At 52.6% G+C, this 21,297-nt stretch overlaps 1 protein-coding gene and 1 pseudogene across 1 annotated transcript; both read left to right on the forward strand.

The window, feature by feature from the left end:
* Positions 1-10: 10 nt before the first annotated feature.
* Positions 11-7,964, forward strand: LOC119002839 (butyrophilin subfamily 3 member A3-like; the record flags this gene model as incomplete). Its single annotated transcript, XM_037068929.1, has 8 exons — positions 11-215; positions 1,210-1,491; positions 2,644-2,841; positions 2,949-2,969; positions 3,049-3,075; positions 4,470-4,496; positions 4,901-4,927; positions 6,991-7,964. Coding segments are annotated over 8 exons (1,503 nt in total), but the record flags the coding sequence as incomplete, so codon positions are not given.
* Positions 7,965-12,176: 4,212 nt separating this feature from the next.
* On the forward strand, positions 12,177-13,942 carry LOC119002840 (butyrophilin subfamily 2 member A2-like; annotated as a pseudogene).
* Positions 13,943-21,297: the final 7,355 nt, after the last annotated feature.

The following is a 21,297-nucleotide window of genomic DNA, read 5'->3' on the forward strand; positions in this document are numbered from 1 at the left end:
CCCCAGACAGGTAGTGCACAGGTACGCACCTGGGCAGGAAGACACACCAGCACCAGAATATCAAGGGAGAACTTCGATTTTAAGAGAGGACATCACTGTGGGGAAGGCTGCTCTGCAGATTCGCAACCTCAAAGCCTCTGATGGAGGAACCTACCTGTGTTATTTCCAAGATGGAGATTTCTCTGCAGGAGCCCAGGTGGAGCTGAAGGTTGCAGGTGAGTGAGGTTTGATCTGTGCTCTTTTCCTGTGGAGTCAGGAACAGAGGCTCCACCCCCACCTGAGAGCCCTCTCGGCTCCTCACCAGCACCTGCCCCCTCTGCCTCCATCCCTGCTCCTCTGAGGCCAGAGACAGACCCAGGTTGTCCCCCAGGAAGGGCTCCTCCTGAATGCAGGAAAGAGTCCCTCAGGCCGCCCACCAGGTCTCAGCAGGGAAGTGGAGGGGGGGAACAGGAAGAGGGGGAGAACCCCCTTGCCCCCCACAGTGGGGGGCACACAGGTGCTTGGGTTCAGTTTGGTCTTCAAGTCATCAAAACCCTTCCTGTCCCCTCTCCTCTGGTTTAGGGGTCAGATGTGGGGGTGGGGGGTAACAGCTGCACTGTTCCTGGCCCTGGGGCAGCTCTCTTCCCCATCATCAATTTCCCCTCCCCACAACTGTATGATGAGTGTTTCTCTGGGTGACAGAACCGAAAAGGAGGCTGACAATTCTGCTGTTAGTTACATAGAGAGTTTCCTAAGGGGATTTACACAGACCTCGGCTTGGGCAGCAGAAAGACAAGAGAATATCTTTCCCCCACATGGCAGGATAGAAGAAAGGCTCACACAGGAGAGGCAGGAAGGACTGGGGCCCTGGGCTGTGCACTGTTTCAGTTAGGGAGGAACTGCTTCCCTGCTTGCCCAGGGTGGGGGGAGTCTGTTCCTGGGAGCAGCATGTCTCAGCCATGGGGGAGGGGAGGGTCCAGCAGTCTCTAAGGGATTTAGGGGAAGCCATGTCTGCTCTGGCCCAGATCCCCCTGGATCCACCCTGAGGGTCCAGCCATGGTCAGGCAGTGGTCACTGGGTGGGTCAGTCTCTCCTGCACAGCTCCCTCTGGGAACAGCTCCTGATGAATCCCTGCTGGGCTCATCCAGGGTGGAGGTGCCCCTCCCTGCTGTGGAGACCCTCACCAGTGCAGAGGGCTCCCCCTGATTCAGGCTCACTGTTCCTCCCCAGCCCTGGGCTCTGATCCCCACATTGAAATGAAGGGCTACAAGGCTGGAAGAATCCATCTAGAGTGCACATCAGGTGGCTGGTACCCGGAGCCCCAGATCCAGTGGAGAGACACCAGGGGACACAGCTTGCCTGCTGAGGTGGCCACAGAGGCTGCAGACACCCAGGGCCTTTATGCAGCCTCAGCCTTTGTGATCCTGGGAGTCAGCTCTCGAGGGGGTGTCTCCTGTGTCATCAGAAACCCCCTGCTCAGCAAGGAAAGGTCGGCCATGGTTTCCATTGCAGGTGAGTGCCCTGCTCAGTGCCCTGGGCTCCTGGGAGTCCCCTGGGGGAAGGCACCCTTGTCTGCTGCTGACCTTGGTCTTTTTAGGGAACAGAAAGCCCATAGCCCGGACCTGCTGCTTCTTCCCCCAAGAAGGTTTTTATGTCACAGACCCCTAAGGGCTAACTTCTTTGAAATGTAAAACTTTCAAGTAGAAAAATGAAGAAACGTCAGGAATTTTTCATTCACAGAAAAGGAAATAATTCTCGGCAATAAGAATATCCAATCTCACTGAGTAAAAAAATGTGTTTGACCTGTGAGATTGTCAACAAAACAAAGAAGGAGGTGGTTGGGAACACATTCACCCAGCAGGATTGTGGGTAGACAGTCACTCTAGACATTTGTTCCCATTATTTGGTATATTGTTAGTCCAATTTTCACAATTTCTATAAGGGTAATAGAACATTCTTTATCCAACATACACATTTATGAATACAAAATCACACTTCCGAAAATCCATCTGACAGATCAGATTTATGTGAAATGTCCCGTATAAAAGGTTATTTCCTGTACCATTAATTATAACAGCAAAGAGTCAGAGACAGTGCAGGTGCCCCTGATGGGATGTGTGTGCAGTGGGCGCTGCCCTGTGAGAGCAGACACAGACCTGCTCCCTGTGCTGAGTGGCAAGGTCATGGATACCCAGGGTGCACAGAAGGAACCAACAGGTGGACCCACTGGTATAGAGTGCTGTCTCAGGTGTACAGAAAAATATACAAGAATATATTTATATATTTTTAAATTTAACCAACACTTGCATGGCACTCCTATGTGTCAGGCACTTCATAAGCTGGGCATTGTTAATGAACCGGGAACGGATGGTCAAGTTATTAGTTCAAGGTCATAGAGCTAGTTCGGTGGAAGACAAGGGATTTGAACCCGGGGCCACCAGCCCCAGGTTCAAGTTCTTCAGCACCAGATCAAGCTGACTCAGGAGAAAGTAATCAATGAGGATGGAGGGATGAGAGAGTGCACTTGAATGACTGTGTAAAAGATGTTTCAAGAAACAGTCCTTTTATGCGAGTGGAAGAATTCAGGGCACTTTGGGAAGGGAAGGATCACTTTCCATCCTGAGATGCCCCTCAGGGCCAGAGGCTGATGGGAACCATTGGCAGGTACATTCTTCTGGAGCGTGGAGCCCTGGGCGGTGGCCCTGGCGGTGTTCCTGCCTGCTCTGCCCTTGCTGCTGGTGGGCGCGTGGTGCTTCCTTAGGCAACAGAAGAAGATCCGGGCGCTGACCAAGGAGATGGAGAGCGAGCGAACAGAGAAAGAAGCAGCTGAGGCAGAGATGCAGCAGGAGCGAAGCACCAAGGGTGAGGGGCGCAGTGGGTGGTCGCCACTTCCCAGCCCCAGCCTGCACACACCACAGGGACCCGCCCCACAACCCCCTATCAGACACTCTTTTTCTCTTCATTTCTAGAGAGCCTACAAGAGGAGCTCAGTAAGTCGCTATCCTCCACCCTCCCCTCCTGAGGTCCCTAGTGACCTGAGTCACCAACTCCTGGCATTGTTCCCTGCAGGGTGGAGAAAGGTCCAGTACCTGGAACGTGAGTACCCAGTGTGGCTCCTCAGCCTCTCTGCTCTGATATTTCCTCCCCTTTGCTCACCCCTAAGGCCCCCGAGGAGGAAAGGAGGACCCAGATGGGGGAGCAGGCAGGGGTGTTCCTCAGTGGGGAAGGAGTTACTGTGTCTCTCCACCAGGGGGCGCTGGAGCGGAGGTACCCCAGGACCCAGGAAGGAGAGGGGACAGGGAGGTGACTCAGTATGTGAGTCCTCCCCTCCCTGGTTGGTTCGTGAAGTGTATGATCCTCTGGGAAGAAAAGGAGAACAAGAGAGAAAAGTGTCTTAAAAAGAGGAGTGGCCCATGTCAGTTGTCACTGAGTGTTCATAACCACTGCAAAAATAGTACCTGAAATGTTCTCATTAGGTTTCCCTATTGTTTCTGGATGAGGAAGGTACTCATAGAAGTTGAGGGGGATGGGTTCTAGTACACAGGTGCACACATGTGTGCCCGGGGCGAGCAAATGCCCAGGAACATCCAGGTCCGGTGGTCACCCCGTATCCAAGGGGTGGGCTCCAAGACCCCCAGTGGGTGTGTGACCTCAGACAGCACCCAACTGAATACACGAGGTATTTTTCTCTCTTTTAATTTTTAATAGAGATTTTTAATTTACTTATCAAAAGAGGGGAAGGGAGGGGTAAAGTGAGGGAGAGAAACACTGATGTGGGAGACAGACACCAATGGATGGCCTCTCGCCCACACTCCACCAGGGCCTGGGCCTCTGCCCTGACCACACCACCCACTGAGCTGGACAGTCAGGGCCGTTTTCCCCTTCACATATAGGAAGGCTTCCCGTTGGCTCTCAGGCATTGCAAGTGTCACTGTTCTTGCACTTTGGGGTCATTCCTGGGTAAAATGGGGGTGACTGACCACCAGTGCTGTGATACTGGGACTGTCCACCTGTCCCAGAGACGCTCCTCAGTGACTAAGGGGGGGAACCCAGGGTGGACCTGCTGGACTCTGGGAGGATTCGTGAAGGGGCAGGTTGGAGCAGACAGTGGAAGATGTCCTCACACTTCTCAGTGTCATGGGTGGGCTACAAGTTATGAATTGTTTATTTCTAGAATTTTCCATTTAATATTTTCTGACTGCAGTTGACTGAAGGTAACTGAAAGTTCAGAAGCTACAGCGGGGATGTGAGGTGACTGCTGCACAGACAGGGACAGGACAGCTGTGTGGTGACCCTGGGACAGTCCATGCAGGGCACCTGGGGGTCCTGAGCTGCAGCTGATGGAAAGAGTAGGGGGGGCCAGGGAGGGAGCAGGCAGATAGAGAGGTGGGGAGGGTGGGGAGTAAACATGAAGGTGACGGGGGGCATGAAGGATAGAAAGGAACCCACTCAGAAATGTCAGTTCAGGTGACTGTCTGTCTCCATTGCAGGTAAGGATTGGACTCAGGTCTATGCAGGTGAGTGAGTCTGATGGTCTCTTGTTTCCTGGTTCCCGTGTGAAAAGCATGTCTGGCCTTTCCCTGCTGGGTGACCACATCCAGCTCAGAGACTCATTTTCTGTGGGTGAACCACCCCCTCCTGTCTGGACACTCAGAGAGTACCTTCCAGACCCAGCGTCCCCTCACCCTGATGACGCACATGCCCACACCCGGCAAAGTCTGGCCTTGTCCCAGAGGCCCCAGCCTGAGGCAGGGAAGCCCAGCACTGGGAGAGGTTTTAGCCTGGTCAGCAGAGCTATAGCCTAGGAGAGTGGACATTGGAGGAGACTGAGGAGAGGAGAGGGAAGAGGCTCAGTGAGGACAGTGGGTGTGGGGAGGACAGAGAGAATGACCTGTCCTTGTCTGTGTCTCCTTCTTTCCAGAGTGGAAGATGGCCCTTTTCCAGCCTGGTGAGTGGATCACTCTGTGTCCCCAGGACAGCCCCCGAGGGCCTCTGCTCTGTCTTTTCTCTTGGACTCTTGTCTGGGACAGTTCTGGGGTGTGACCTGAAGTTGTGGTCTCAAAGGTGTGCCCACCTGCTTCCCAGAACCCAGAGACAATGAACAGGGACTATCCTGGGGTCCACAGTTTTCTGTGGGAGGAAGAGTCAGGATGGATGAGACTGCAGGGAGGGGCTGCAGGGAGAGGGAGGGGGTGACCTGACCAAGCTACTGCCCCTTCTGCCCCTGTGTGTCCTCCAGTTATGGTGTGTTCCAGATTCATTCCTGCTCTGTGAGGGTTGGGACAAGGACTCAGTGAGATAATGACTGTGTGTTGGTCAGAACACGCACAGGAAACAGAAGGCCTGTTTGAAGGGGGTGTTTGTCTAATGGTACTGACCACAGTGAGGAGAAGGTATCTTTCCTTCATGTAAAGATATTTATTTATTTATTTGTTTATTTATTTTTTTATTTATAGGTAGAAGGGTGGGGAGGGAGAAAGAGAGAGAGAAACATCGATGTGACAGGAAAACATCCACCCCCTGCCTCTAGTGTGCCCCCCAACCCTGGGCATGGACACAGGACCCAGGCATGTGCAGTGGCCTGGAATCGAACCTACAACCCTTAGCTGTGTGGGATGAAGCACATCCAAGTGAGCTACAGGGGTCAGGGCAGTGGAAGGCATCTTAGGACTTGGAAATAGGCAGGCAACTCCTCGGACTAGAACAGACTGTGTTGTGGGTTGATTCACTCTCAGGGGTTCAGGGTCAGAGAGCACAGAGGCCCCCCAACCTGCCCAGATGGTTCACTGACTACACACCCCTCACAGCCCTTCTTCACACTGTACCTCGGGCACTCATGACTGACAGGAACAGGGACACAGAATGTGGCAGCACAAGCCTCACCTCCTGGTGGCCTTGTGACAGGTGATCCTTTATAATCCACATGATCGCCAATGTGGAGGTGACCTTGGTGCTCCCTTCTCTCTGGCTGTAACACACAAAAGTGCTCGTGCCTGTGTGTAAGGAACACAAACTGTTGTCTCCCGGAGGCTTTGGTGAATTGGCTGAGGACAGAGAGGTGGGTCAGAGGTCACAGCAGGAAGAGGTGGAAGAAACCCATGACACAGAGATGGGGCTGGATGTGTTCACAGTGACAGGCTGGGTGGCATTAAGGGAAACCAACAAGGACACATGATCCCCCAGGGCTCACAGCAGTGGGAGCTGTGACCACTTCTGGGTCAAAGGCAGGGTGACAGGGAGGCCTCAATGGGGCCTGGAGGAGGCAGCTGGGGCTCAGGGAGGGTCCCCTGGGAGGGGGTGCTGTGGTGGAGCATCTCCCTGGGGGCGTGGGGGTCAGCGCTGGCCTCCTCTCCTCCCTCCTTCCCGTGTTCAGCCTGGGCCTCCCCTTGGCCAAACCCAACAGTAACCAGAGTCCAGGGACCCAGGGACTCTGTCCATGGAGGACTGACTCCTGGGCCAGAGGGGGTGGGGACAAGCGACAGTGAACCCCAGCCACGTGGAGCCCCAACCTGACCCCTAGCACAGAGGGTTATGGTATCTGACATCACACCAGGCACTTCTGCTGTGCCTGGCCTCCGACTAAACGTACTATTAGTTTTCTTATTCCAACACAGAGATTAGTGTTTTACCCCCATTCACAGACAGGATATTGAAGTCAAGATATTCTGTAGCTGGTGTCTGTGGAGACAGAGACTGTGCAGAAAAGGACATCACCCAGCTCAGGGGCAGAGCCAGGGCTGACACTTAAATCCGTGTGACTTTACAGCACGGTGCGCAGGGACATTTTGGGGATGCAAACACAATAGAGTTGGCCCCAAGTCTGCTCACTCCCCTTCCTCAGCAAACACAAGACACCTGGGGATCTCTCAGCATGGCTGAGGGTCACGTCCAGGGCAGGCTGAGGGCTCCAGGCTGTGGACTTAGCCTCGTGCCCAGACCCAGGTCTTGAAGGCTGAGGCTCTGATGTCTGGGCAGCATGGCTGACCTTCCCCCATCCCGAACCCCCTGCAGCGGACGTGATTCTGGAGACAGACACAGCTCACCGCGCCTTCCTCATTTCTGAGGACAAGAGGAGCCTGCAGTGGGTAGAGAAATGGGAGGACCTGCCAGACAACCCCAGGCGATTTTCTGGGAATCGCTGTGTGCTGGGCTGTGAGAGCTTCGTGTCAGGAAGACATTTCTGGGAGGTGAATGTCGGGGACAGGAAACAGTGGTGTATCGGGGTGTGTAGGGAGAATGTGGAGAGGAGATTTCCTGTTAAAATGATACCCGAGAATGGATTCTGGGGAATGAGGAGGTCCGATGGGAGTGACTACCGTGGTCTCACCGACCCTCGGACCAAACTGACAATTGTCCACCCTCCTGAGAGGGTAGGGGTTTTCCTGGACTATGAGCAGGGGGAGGTCTCGTTCTACAATGCCATGAGTGGGTCTCACATTTTCACCTTCCCACACACCTCCTTTTCCGGGCCTCTGAGGCCTGTTTTTGAGACTCGGACCTTGGACCCTACTCCCTTGATTATTTGCCCACCGCAAAAACCGGTGGGGAGGTCTCTTGTGCCTGACCCTTCCCTGAACAACCCCGTGGACCCGGGCTCAGCTGACGGGAATGGGGACTCTCAGGCTGAAGAAACGCCTCTGCTTCTCGCTGCCCAGCCTGGAGCTGAGGGCCTCCTGAACCTCGAAACGTCTCAGCAGGAAATCACTTACTACAAGCATACAGAGTGACGGACTTCACTAACACTCATTCGATGTTTCCACATGGGATTAAGGACACAGAGGCAGGAAGACTCAGCTTCCAGAGGTAACTCGCCAGCTTTGAACAACCAGAGCTGACATTTATAGGGGACTTCACATGGACTAGGGCTGTGCTAACTTCTTCAGGTGACTCTCCTTCAGAATCCTCACAACCCCCTGTGGGAAGCTGCAAAGTCAATGTCCTTTGTCCTCCCTACAAAGACAGTGGTGCTGGATGATGTCCATTCCCTGTCCCTTTGTAGCCCATTGTCCTGTTGGGCAGGATCATGGGCAGCCCTGAGGGTCCCTCCCAGGACACCAAGGGAAAAGGTCACTGGAGGTGACTCTGAGGCCACTCCCCTCCTGGATCCTTCAAGGTCAACTGTCACAGCCATGGTCAACCCCTTCACAGACTGACTCTGCAGGACACCGTGGTCCAGAGGATAAATTCACAGTGACCCCTCACACAGGGCTGAGAAGGGACCGGTGACCACTTTTTAAACCAATCTGTGACCCGTGAGCACAGAATAGACCCAACCTCCTACCTCACACCTGAAGGTTCTCTGTGAGCAGGACTGTGGATGGAAGGGATCAGACGGGCATCAGTGGAATTTTATTTGGGTGGTGGAACCCATGTCCAGGACAGGGCCACCTACCGCTGATCACCCACTGAGGTTCTGAAGTTCCTGTCACCTGTGGGTCCTGGGGGAAGGGTGCTCTTCCTCATCATCATGGTCACTGTGACTGTTCATTATGTGTCCCCTCCTCCCACATGTGGGTGTCAGGTCACATTTGTTAAATAAATTTGTGAATAATCTTAAGCTTCAACGGAGGTCTTTCTAGATTTATGTCCCTCAGTTAACTCAGCCGTTTCACAGGTGAGCTCCTTGGCACATTTCTACCAAATCCTCGTTGTCATGGTTTAAGTGTTGCTGCTGTGATGAACAACCTCACCTCTCATGGGCGAATACAACACACATGTATTGTCTCACATCTCTGTAGGTCAGAGTCCAGCATGGCCCTCACGAATCTGAAGTCAGGTGCAGCAGGCTGCGTCCTTTCTGGGGGACCCACAGATGCGTCTGTGTTGCTGACTCTGACGGCTGGCAGGGCTGAGGGTCCCGCAGTGACGGGACGCGGGTGGCCCTTCTTGCTGCTGTCAGAAGAGTTGAGAGCACTCCAGGGTGGAAACAGCTGTGGTCATTCTCCCTGGGAAAGATGTGGGGGAACGAGTCAGGAGAAGGGAATGACATGGGAACAGAGGTCCAGTTGTGGAGTCACTGCTGGTGGGGCTGTTGCTCGTGAGCTCGCTGCAGCGTTGACGGCCCCCCAGAGATATTGGTGGAGCATCCCCTCTACCCTCTCAGCGTGGCTTCCCCCTGCCAGAGGGCTGAGTGAGTGGGTGTGTCCGCTGAGCAATGGGCATTGAGTCTTGAGCAGTAGGGTGAGCTCAGGGGAGCCATGAGCAGGGGAGGAGATGGAACCCCACGAAGTGCACCCCTCCTGCTGCTCAGTGATCTCCAAGGGTCCTTGTCTGTCACATGCCTCAGGGTTAGGTATTTTAGACTATTTGTCTGTTCCCAAGTATAGGGTCGAAGCCCCTCATTGAGATAAAGTGCCACGAGGATTGGGGCGTCTGGCTGGAGCCCACCTCCACAGGGTGGTACCCCGAGCCTCACGCAGTGTGGAGAGACCCCTATGGTGAGATGATGCCGGCCCTGGAGGAAGCTCACACCAAGGACACAGATGGCCTCCACAGGGTCACCACGACTGTGATTATCCAGGACCAGTCTGTGAGGAATGCCCTCTGGGGGGTTATCCCTAGGAGGTAGGACCCTCAGCAGACACTGGGAGCCTTAGTGGGGCTGGTGGAGGGGCAGGGCTGGGAGGGTCCAGGGCCCTGAGGAGCTGAGGCTGCAGCTGAGCTGAGGCCTCTCCCCTCCTCACAGGGAGCATCAGTCTCCTGTCCCAGGAGGCAGAGCCTCATCTCTGAGGGCAAATCTGATAGTTTGTCCCTGTTGTGCTTCTGATGCTGCAGCTAAGTCTGTGTATTCAGAGCAGTCACACACCTGAACAGTGGTGGGGGAGGGGGCTGTCTGCACCTGATGGTGCTGATGCTGAGGCCTCCCCTCCTGCCCGTGGGGTTTTCCACACACAGGACTAGGACAGTTTATAGCTACAAACACTCCTAAAGTCACTCATCAAACACTTTACAAGGATCACATACATTCAAGGCTCAGTTCTTGAAGCAGGAGGTAAATCAAGAACAAAATGCATGAACCCCCCTTCCCTTAGGGTCTCACATTGTAGAGAAACAGAAGGGAATCTTCAAAAAACTTAGGTAAAGCCACCAGTAACATAACTGGTTACACTATGGTGTCAGGTGATGATGATGCTGTAGAAAAGTGAATCAGGTGAGAGTGTCTGCAGGGCTGGAGGCAGGGGAGCTGGGATGTAACTACAAAGGTGAGGGAAGGCTTCACTAAAAGGGCGACGAGAGGGTTGGGACTTCCTGCCAAGATGGAGGTGTAGGTAGACACACTGTGCCTCCCCCCGTGACCAAAAGCAGGAGAGCAACCATTTAAAATTAAAAAAAAAAAAACAAGGACCAGAACTGACAGAAAATCGAACTGCATGGAAGTCCAGCCGCGAAGGCGTTAAGGAAGAAACATCCATCCAAACAGGTAGGGGGGTCTGAGAGGGACACCTGGGCAGAGAGGACTCTCTGCCAAGCAGTGGGGGAGGACCGGGGCGGGCAAGGCAGCCACTGGCAGAGCAGGTGGTCCCACATTCACGGGCAGATAAAGCAGAAAGAACGCCTGGGGAGGAAGCCAGACCTTGCAACCCTCGGTCCCAGACCAGGGAAATAAAGCCTCAAACCTCTAACTGAAAACACCTGTGGGGGTTGAGGCCCCAGCAGGAGAAACTCCCCTTCTCACAGGAGAGTTCATTGGAGAGACCCACAGGGTCCTAGAATGCACACAAGCCCACCCACCCTGGTATCAGCACCAGAAGAGCCTACTTTGCTTGTGGGTAGCAGGGGAAGTAACTGAAATCCGGCAGAGAGCAGAGCAAGTGCCATTTGTTCCTCTGGGACCCCTCCCCCACATAGAGTGTCACAACTCAGCCATGTGGGTTGCCCAGCCCTGGTGAATACCTCAGGCTCCACCCCTTATACAGAGCAGGCAGCCAGATAAAAACGATAACAACAAAAAAACGCCCAAGTAAAAGAACAGACCAAAGCTCCAGAACAAATACAACCAAGTGACAAAGACATACCCAACCTATTACATACACAGTTCAAAATATTGGTAATCAGGATGCTCAGAGGACTGGTTAAATTTGGTCACAAATTAGATGAAAAAATGAAGGCAATACAAAGTGAAATAAAGGAAAATGTACAGGGAACCAAGAGTGATGGGAAGGAACTTGGGACTCTAATCAACGGTGTGGACCACAAGAAAGAAAGAAACATTCACCCAGAAAAGAATAAAGAAACAAGAATTCAAGAAAATGAGAAGAAGCTTAGGAACCTCCAGGACATCTTTAAACGTCCCAACATCCGAATGATAGGGGTGCCAGAAGGAGAAGAGGAGGAACAACAAATTGAAAACTTATTCAAAGCAACAATGAAGGAGAACTTCCCCAGTCTGGCAAAGGAAATAGAATTTCAGGAAGTCCAGGAAGCTCAGAGAGTCCCAAAGAAGCCAGACCCAAGGAAGAACACACCAAGGCACATCCTCATCACATTAGCCAAGATTATACTGAAGGACAGAATCCTAGAAGCAGCAAGAGATAAGGGGACAGTCACCTACAAAGGAGCTCCCATGAGACTGTCAGCTCATTTCTCAAAAGAGACCTTACAGGTGAGAAGGGGCTGCAAAGAAGTATTCCAGGTCAGGAAAGGGAAGGACCTACATCCAAGATTGCTCTATCCAGCAAAGCTTTCATTTAGAATGGAAGGGCAGGTGAAGGGCTTCTCAGATAAGGTCAAGTTAAAGGAGTTCATCACCACCAAGACCTTATTATAGGAAATGTAAAAGGCATTTATCTGAGAAAAAGAAGATAAAAAATATGAAGAGTAACATGACAGCAAACTCAGAGTTATTAACAACCACACCTAAAACAGAAACAAAAGCAAACTAAGCAAACAGCTAGAACAGGAACAGAACCTCAGAAATGGAGACCACATGGAGGGTTATCAACAGGGGAGTGGGAGGGGGAGGGGGGAAGATACAGAGAACAAGTAGCATAAATCTTAGGTAGAAAATAGACAGGGGCAGGTTAATAGTATAGGGAATGCAGAAGCCAGAGGACTTCTATGTATGACCCATGGCCATGAATGAAAGAAGGGGAATGTGGGTGGTAGGGGGTGTGCAGTGCAGAGGGAGATAAGAGGGGGAAGGCGAACAACTACAATAGCATAATCAATAAAATATATTTTTTTAAAAAGGTGGCAACATGGCAAGTGAGGGAGGGGCAGTGAGGGAGCAGGAGGGGCAGGTGCTCAGGGCCTGAGGCCACAGGGCGTCTGGCAGTTTCCAGGGATCCACAGGCAGGTGTGGGTGGAAGGACTGAGTGCAGGGAGAATCACAGGAGGGGAGTGCAGACCTGGACGGGGTCCAGAGCAGCCGGGGCAAAGCAGGTCACAGGGAGCCTCTGGCTGAGTCTCAGTGAGACAGGAGCCATGGCTGGGATTGGAGCAGAAGCAGGGAGGAGGGTGTTGCAGTGACCAGGCCACAGTGATGGCGGCTCAGCTGGGACAGTGATGGTTGTTGGTTTTCATTCATCTCGTCCTTCCAATGGTGACCACAGGTGCTTCTGCTCTTCTGTCTCCTCAGCCCTACCAGGTGACCAAAATGAAGGTATTTGTTAATGAGTCTGACACCCTTTGTTCACAAGAAAATCAGCCATGAACTAGGGACTGGTAGGGCCGCACCTGCGAGGGACTCTCTCCCTGAGGGTTTGGGGCAAGAGCAATGGGTGCAGAGGAGGGAGCAGACATCACTGACTAGAGGTCAGTGGTTCCTCATCAGGCAGCAGGTCCCCTGTTCTGGGGGCGGGTGAGTGGCTTGAAGAGCTTCACTGGGATGTGGAGGCCACAGGGTCTCTCATGTAGTAAACCAATTTGGAAAGTCTGCAACCGAAAAGAGTCCCAGAGACCATGTGTTTGTCTTAAAAAGTGGGGCATATCTCAGGATGTGGAGACAAAGTGGGAGACGTTCATGTCAGCTCCTTTGCTAACCTCTCTGCTCTCTTAGTGCCCAGGTGTCCTCTCCCTGAGGCCCTGCCCCCTCACTCAGCACGTGCAGGTGTAGCCCCAGGGAATCTCCTCTGTGAGCTGCCCAGGGTCTGGGACCACAGGGCCTTCATGGAGGTCCAACCCCATGGGGGCGTCTTCCAGCTGCCTCAGACCCCCTGAGCACCCAGACCTCACCCTGTTATTTCGGGTGCAGCTGACATGCTCCTGCACCCAGACACTGCTCACCCCAAGCTCTTCCTATCCCAGGACCAAAGGAGGGTGCTTGGGGGACCCTCCAGGCAGATCCTCCCTGAGTTCCCCAAGAGATTCTCCTTCCATCCATGTGTCTTAGGTGGGGACATCTTCCCTCAGGTGATGTGACTGGGAGCTAGTTATGGAGAAGGTGACCGAGAGGCTGTGGGGTCTGCACAGACCATGTGCAGAGGGAGGTGGAGGCCCGGGTGGTCCCTCAGAGTGGCTTCTGGGCCCTGGAGCTGTTTGGACACCAGTGCCGGGTCCTCTCCTCTCCTGAGGAGACCCTTCCCCTGAAGGAGCGCCTTCCCTGGGGGTGGCCATCTTCCTGGACTATGAATCTGGAGATGTCTCCTTCTATTATTGGAGGAACAGATCACTCACGGACACGTGTTGCCATTGGCACTTCTCTGAACCCCTGAAGTCCTTCTTCAGGCTGGGGTCTGTTGACAGTCCCCTCTTCCTCTGCCCAGCATTCACTGGGGCCCAGGGGGTCACTGTGCCTAAGAGTGGTCTGGTTCTTCATGGAGCAGGGACCCAGCACTTCCATGAAGGCCAGCACCCTGCTCTCAGAGCCCAGGAGAGAAGCCCTGGCCATCTCTGCTCATGGAGCACAGCACCCAGGGGATTCGGCCCCTCCCTCTGGGCACCGCAGAGAACCTGCTCCACAGCCTGGGACCCCCTGTCCAATCCTGGCGCCCCCCCTTCAGGCTGTTCCTTTAGCAGCTGGTGAGCTTGTCCCCATGGGGCAGGGACCAGTCTCAGGAGACCCAGTGCTTCCTTGTGTCTCTTAACCAAGGACAATGTGGGACATGCTGACAGTCTGCTGCTCTGACATCTGGGTGACCTGTCACCGTGGGACCTGAGGTGACACCAGACACTGTGGACTCGGGGTGAGGACAGCAGTGTGATGCACCAGGACCTGAGGGGTGAGGAGCCACATTTGAGTTCAGAGGTAGAGGAAGGTGGGCTGAGAGCTTGGAGGGCCCAGACTGTTGGTGTGGTGGCCCCACCATGACAGCCAGGGGTCTGGCACCAGGAGGTCCATCCCCACCCTCCCCCAGAGTTGCAGCCCTCACAGTGAGTGACGCTCCAGGTGCAGAGAGTGACAGACAAGGACAGGGGATAATGGACAAGGACATCCCAGATCTGGCCTGTGTCAGGTGTCCCTGCAGTAAATCTCCTCAGTCAGTGAGGATGGCCCCAGGTTGAAGGTCCTGGCTGAACAGATGAGTGTGAACCACATTCATCCAAGGTCAGGGTCAGTGGGGAGGCCAGCAGTCTGCAGCTCCTTATTCTCAGGATGCACTGAAAACTTCAGAATTCCTGAGCTCCCTGGACAGCTTTTGCTCATTTCACTTACACCTGACAATATTTGCTATATTGGACTGAAAAAGCTATGAAGACATATTTATTTATATGCACTTAAATGGTATTGGTTAACTGATCACATTCTAATGAAAATAAAATGTTTTGCGAAAAATAATGTTTTTGGAAAGCAAAATAAATGCTATGGCATTGATCAATTTGTTATGTCTGGCTGAATAGAAGGCTGGATGCTCGTGTCTGTCGCAGTGAGAATGTGGAACCCTGTAGACAGTTTTTATGAGGGTTAATTTGAGGCAAACTGACGTCATTGTGAGGGGGAAGAGCTGAATGCCCTGGAGAGAGACAGGTGTGCAGCGTCTCTCTGTGTGTGGCCTGAGGGGGGACCAGAGGATGCCGAGAAGGTGTGAGAAAGGAGAGGGAACAAGACCCCAAGCTCCTTGGAGGGCGATCACTCTCCCAGGGGTCTGAAGAACAGGGTGACTTCTGGCCTCTCAAACGCAGGTTAATCCAGGTGCCCGAGGACAGCGAACAGGGTTTGCTCAAAGTGAGGCTAACCTTTTACTAAAGAGGTGTTGGCCTGGGGCGTGACCTATCAGTTAGGGGTTTGTGGTCAGATCACCCCATGAGCTCACTGTGCTCACTGATTTGTTCCAGACTTGATTTGTTCCACTGACTTGTTGCCACTGTGGTCACTGATTTGTTGCAGAATGAAACAGAGCGAGAGGCATCTCAAAACTCAAAGTCCAGAAAAGTAGGCAATTCTGGTTTCACTTTCTGTTGGGGAATTGACTTTGTGAGAATTCCCTTCTTCCTTATTTGGGCATCGTCTGTCCCTTCTCAATGCCAACCCACATCCAGGGACTGCCACTGGGTGTCCTGTCTGTGGCTTCCCTGGAAGCCCTCACCCCCAACCCTGGTCTTCATCTGACCCCAGTCAGAGCGGCCCCAGGGAGAGCAGCCTTTTCTTCAGGGGCAGTTTGTGAAAACAGTTGGGGGCAATGGTTTAACTTGCACCTGCCTGAGAGGGTTGGTGCTCAACAGTTGGAGGTAGAGAGGGGCTCACCCCTGCTTGGAGCATCCACCCAGGGCAACCCTGAGCCTTTGTTCCCCAAAGCCCCCCCTCCCCCCAACCCCCTGCTGTGGCTGCAGCTGCCCCACTCTCTCTGCCTCCCCTGCACTTACTCCTTCTGCAGGGCCTGTGGCCTAGAAAACTGGGGTTCCTCCCCCTTGTTCTACAAACACAGCCATGAAACCCCTCTTCCTGCAGAATGACGAAGGCCAGTTGTGTGCAGGGGGGGTGACTGCCCACCTCCCTGGGACTCTGAGCTCCCAGCCCCCATGGCTTCAGAGCCTCAGGATGCTCACAAGTGGAGACAGTGAGGGCACCTTTCTGATGAGGACAGAGAGGAGAGATGGTGGTGAACCGTCCTCTTCTCCTCAGGAGACCAGCAAGGCTCTTTGACTGGGTCCCTGAGGTTGGTTAATTTATTATTTCTCCTTCCAGAAGTACCTTGAAGCCTCACTAATCTATTGCTGATGATTGTAAGTAGGTTGGTGTCGGGGGCATAGGGGGCGAGGTGTAGGAGCCAAGGGCTGGGAGTGGGACCAGTGTGCAGACAAAACAGGTCGTCTGAGGAGACTGATGATCCCTGGCATGGTGTCTCCTGTCTTTGGGGAAAAAGAGATGTCTTCGGACTCACGTTCACTGCCTCTCAGTCTCTCCATCCTCTTCTCCTTTTTCTCTCTCTGTCTCACACACAGACCCACACACGCACCCTCACCTGAAAGCCTTCATCCTAGGAGATGCTGTGCTGGTGAGGACCTGGGTTGTGGGTCAGTCTTTCTAGTTCACGTGATGAATCAGGGTGAGTTGGGCGCACAGAGAGAGCATGGTTCTCCCCTGGGGTTATAGCAGCTTGGGTCTGGGACAGATCAGGGGCTTTTTCAAAAGAGCTGATCAGCCCTGGAAGGTGAGGCTTTGTTATTTGGAGCATCGTCCCCACACACCAGAGGGCTTGGTGTTTGATTCCTGGTCAGGGCACTTACCTAGTTGAGGGTCTGATCTTCCATTGGGTTACTTATGGGAGGCCCCCAATCGATGTTTCTGTGTCACATTGATAGTTCTCTCTCTCTCTCTGCCAGCCTCCCCCTCAAAAAAAAATTGACAAAGGTGTTTTTAAAAAACCTAACATAGACAGTCAAGTTCCCAAGATATCTCGAACTATCAGTGGGCCCACCCCCTAGTTAGACTGACAAGCCCCTCTGTCCATTCAACTCCCCCTGCTGCTGCAACACTCTGGTGCAGGAGGGGGAGGAGGAGGGCCGGTCCCCTTGGAGGAGCAATGCTGTGCTCTCTGGGGGTGAAGGTGCTGCTTCCTGGGGAGGCAAACAGGCACATACTCCCAATTTCATAAGCCAATTGTAGGCTTCGCCGTTCCTGCCTCCCCTTAGCTTCTCAGGTTTAAAAAGTGGGGCCTTTTTTGTACACAAGAGGTACCAATAACCTACAAGAAAATCTTTCTCTGTAGACTATGGACCTGGGGCAGTGGCTGCTGCTGCTTCTTCTTTTTCTTCTTCTCCTACTTCTTCTTCTTCTTTTTCTCCTTCTCCTCTTCATCCTCCGCCTCCCCCTCCCCCCCTCCCGCTGCTCCTCCTCTCCTCTCCTCTCTCTCTCTCCACCCTCTTCTTCTTCTTCTTCTTTGTCTTCTTGATATTACAGATTTTTGGCTTTGAGGACCACATAGTTCCTGCTGCAACCCATCTTGTAATCCAGTCTTAGATGAATGTGTTACCCTGATTCTCAGTCCTTGTCTCCAGATATAAAAGAATTCGGACCAGGGACACTGATTAAAGCAAAGGCAGACTCACTGAGACTCAGCTGAGGATCAGAACCCTGAGCTGGGGCTTCGAGGTCCGTGCCCCACATGTGGGGTAAGGGGTTTTACTCATTGGGAACACAAGTGCTGGGGTTAACCCATCCAAGAGTAGTTCAGCCAGTACTTTCCTTTTGAGTAACACTGGGGTCCTGCTGAATTCAGGGTACGTGACAACAAAGCGAGGCATTCTGGGATTGTGCAAGATTTCTGATGGGATGCTAGAAGAAGCTATCCCCACCAGCTATAGAGTGTGTGGCTGGGATTGTGCCTCAGCTGCAGATCTGGACACAAACCTGAAACACCTCAGGGTTGTTGCTGGACCATGGCTTAGAGCTGCCCCTTGGTGTTGCAGGAGCTCTGGCGGGGCTGGATCCAGGGAGCACTTAGTAGGAACTTTGTTTTCCTCCTGCTTCAACTGGACTGGCTGCATCCCAGTGAGACCTTCTCTGTGGATGCTGACATTCCCATTTCCTGTAGCTGTGACTTGTCCCTGAATAGTTTGTGGATGTCCCCTGTTCCCAGTAGAGAAAAAAATGACTAGAAGGAGGACTACAGACACCACCTCATCCCAAACTAAGTGCTTTTAGTTACATGAGAAAAGTCTGCATTGTTTTCCCCAGTAACATGTTCTGACACCCAGGGTGTGGTTGGAGAGCTGAGACCTTCTGAACGTGAACCCCGTTCTCCCACCCCTGCCGCCCTCAGGAAGGTGGGTCCGGTCCCTCCCCCTCACTGAGGTGAGAAAGGTGAGATGAAGGGCGGGGAGAAGAGGGGAGAGAGATGCAGCAGGAGTCCTGTAGCTTCCGGACCAGGAATGGAGAGACCCATGGAGCTGGCCAGATGCCACCTGCAGCCTGGAGTCCAAGTGCATCAGCCCAGCCCAGGCGAGCCCATGGGACCAGCTGTGCCCCGTGTGCTTCAGACTGGTGGTGGGGAAAGAAAATGTGCACAGAGTCTCTGAGATGCTGGGTGTTTGCTTTGAAGCACGATTGCAATAGACTCTCTGGAGGCCCAGGCCATGGGCAGACCCTGCTGGTCCCCAAGTCCCCAACAGACACATTCCCAGCCTCTCCCGTCCAACCTCAGAGAACAGAGGTCCTGCTGCAGAGGAGAAGCCAGCACACCCGGAAACCCAAGTGGAGCTCAGATGAGGCTCAGAGGCCCCGTGGACCTTCTCAGCAACGCCCCACGGGAACCTTCTCTGAGAAACGTGGGACCTGCCCATCGGTCCCTGACAGGACTGCCCGTGGGAACGGGAAAGTGATGCTGCTTGGACAGGATCTGAGAACCGAGTGTCACAGGAGCCAGGGCAGGTGTTGTGGGTCTGTGCCCTCTCTGTCCCGGCTTCACTGGGCTCTGCTGTCAAAGACGTTACCAAATGATCACAGTGACCCTTTTATCCTCGCACCCTTTCCTCTCCTCACACATTGTCATGTGCTCATTTGTCCTAAAGCAGGTGCACCTAGTGAGAGACTGCTCACACACACCCACACCCAGGAGTGATCCCAGCAGTAGACCACACAGAGAGACCCACAGGGTGGGAGTCGGGGCTGGAGCTGGTTGACATCTCTCTATCTAACACGAAGTCTGAGTTCATGCCTAACTAGCCTGTTGGTGTCCACCCAGCAACTGATAAGACACAGGGCTCTGAGCCACTCAGAAAACAAGTGTTTCAAAGAGGGACTTTGCTCTCTTTCTTCCAGCAAAGAACCTTTCTTGGACCCTACCCTTCCTTCCAGGTCAAAGACTAACCTATGATAGAGAACCATCCAGTACCTTTGCTCTGTGACTTTCAGCTGGGAGAGCCCAAGGAAACTGGAGGGAGCTGGTGAAAGCCAGGGCCCTCTTAGGAGGGAGGCTGAGAAGCTGGGGGAGCCTGCAGCTGCCCCTCCCCCAGAGAAGGAGTGTGGCCCTGTGAGCCTGCAGGTGAGGGCACAGGGGGAGTGTGCAGCCAGAGCAGGTAAGTCTGCACTGGGACACTGGGAGGGAGACACCTGGGACCGGGTTGCTGGATACCTGCCCATGTCTAGGAACTTCCTGTGGTCAGAGAGAAGCAAGGCCCCTCACAGGGTCTCCTGCTCATCCCAGAAAGCGTGTTCCTAGATATTCGAGAAGAGAGATGGGGACCAAACCCAGGGTCGGCTGCCTGGTGCTCATAAGGCAAGAATAGAGAGGCAGGGACTTGTGGGAGGAAAACAGGTCTATTCAACGGTCAGCAGATTGAGAAGGTAGGGATCCCACCTGAGAATTGGACACAGGGAGGTATTCTTGTAAGGAAAAAGTAGAAAGGAAAAAAAAACTCAGCAAAGACATGGAAAGGAGGGTGTTGGTTGTTCTGCATCAAAGGTGCAGTGAGCAAACAACACAGGTCTGTTCTGATGACTGGGCGGGGTCAGCACGTCTCCAGGACTGAATGTCCGAAGGCCAGATGAGCTTCTTTTGAAGTTAGTGTCTAGAATTGTGAACCAAACGGGCTGTTTATCTGCGGTCACACATAAGTTAGCAGGTCGTCACTTAGGGAAATAATGTTAAAATGGTGGGGTGTGTTATGAAGTGTGTGTCTTAAAGATTTACATGTAAGAATGTTGATTACAGAATTGTTTGTAATATAGAAAAACCTGAACTCACCACATACACATCAGTTGGAGAATAGATCAACACCACATCTTCTGAGCAGAGAGGCGATTCCCCTCCCTGTGTGCGGACCTTGCACACCTCCTCTTTGGAGAATTGTCTAGTGCCCATTTTCTCACCAAATTATTTGGGTTTTTTAGTGTTAAACTGTCTGAGTTCTTTATAAATTTGGGGTATTAATGGTTTATTGGATGCATCATTGGCAAAAGTCTTCTTCCATCCAGTAGCTTGTGTTTGTGCTGTTGGTGATTTTCTTTGCAAAACCATCTCAGTTTGATGTGGTCCCATTGTTCCTTTTTCTGGTTGTTATTCTTTCCCGAGGAGACACATCCACATCACTGAGTGGTGCCAGAAAGTTTACTGCTTAGGATTTTTTTTACTCTCATGGTTTCAGGTTTTACATTTAAATGCTTAATCCATTTTGTTTTTATTCTTGTACAGGTATAAGGAAATGATCCACTTACATTGTTTTGCAGACAGTTGTCTGGTTTTCCCAACATGTTTAAGGAACTGTGTTGTCTTAGGAGCGGGGTAACCATTGTCTGTTCCTGCCTCCTTTGTTATAAGTTCATTGATCAATGAGTGAGGGCTCATTTCCAGGCTCTCTGTTCTGTCCCACTGAACTCTGAGTCTGTTCCTGTGCTGGCACTTTGATGTCAGGGAGCGCCATGCCTCCAATTCTGGTCTTTCTCGAGATTTCCTTGGTATTCTGGATGTTTTTGGATCCACATGGACTTTAGGACTAATTGCACTTCTGAGAAGAAGGCCCTAGTTTCTGTTTCTATTTCACAAGGTTCGTCGTGAATCTGACGGTTTGGCCCCGTCACTCCTCCATCCCAGAGACACAGAGTGTCATCCACGGATCTGCACCCTGTTGAGTCTCTTTCTTCCTGACTGACAGTGGTCAGGTGACAGGTCTCCACCCTCTGCGGTTAAGTTTCTTCCTCGGTATTTTATGCTCTTTCATGAGATTGTAAAAGGGGTTTTAACATTTTCCTTCTTGGATTTCTCATTATTGCTGTTAGGAATGCAACTGGATCCTGGATTTGTATTCTGCAATGTTACTGAATTCATTCAGTACCTCTCATAGTCTTTAAAACGATTTTGGTGGAGACCTCAGGCTTTTCTATGTATGGTATCATGTCAGCTGCAAACAGTGAGAGTTTTACTTTCCCTTTGTGGTTTCTATGCTTTTTCTTTCTTTGTCTTGACTGATCACTGTGTCTAGGACGTCTGATACTGCATCGAA

Source organism: Sturnira hondurensis, unplaced genomic scaffold (assembly GCF_014824575.4).
Source record: "Sturnira hondurensis isolate 20B ecotype Veracruz unplaced genomic scaffold, ASM1482457v3 Scaffold0018194, whole genome shotgun sequence".
Lineage (NCBI taxonomy): Eukaryota > Metazoa > Chordata > Mammalia > Chiroptera > Phyllostomidae > Sturnira > Sturnira hondurensis.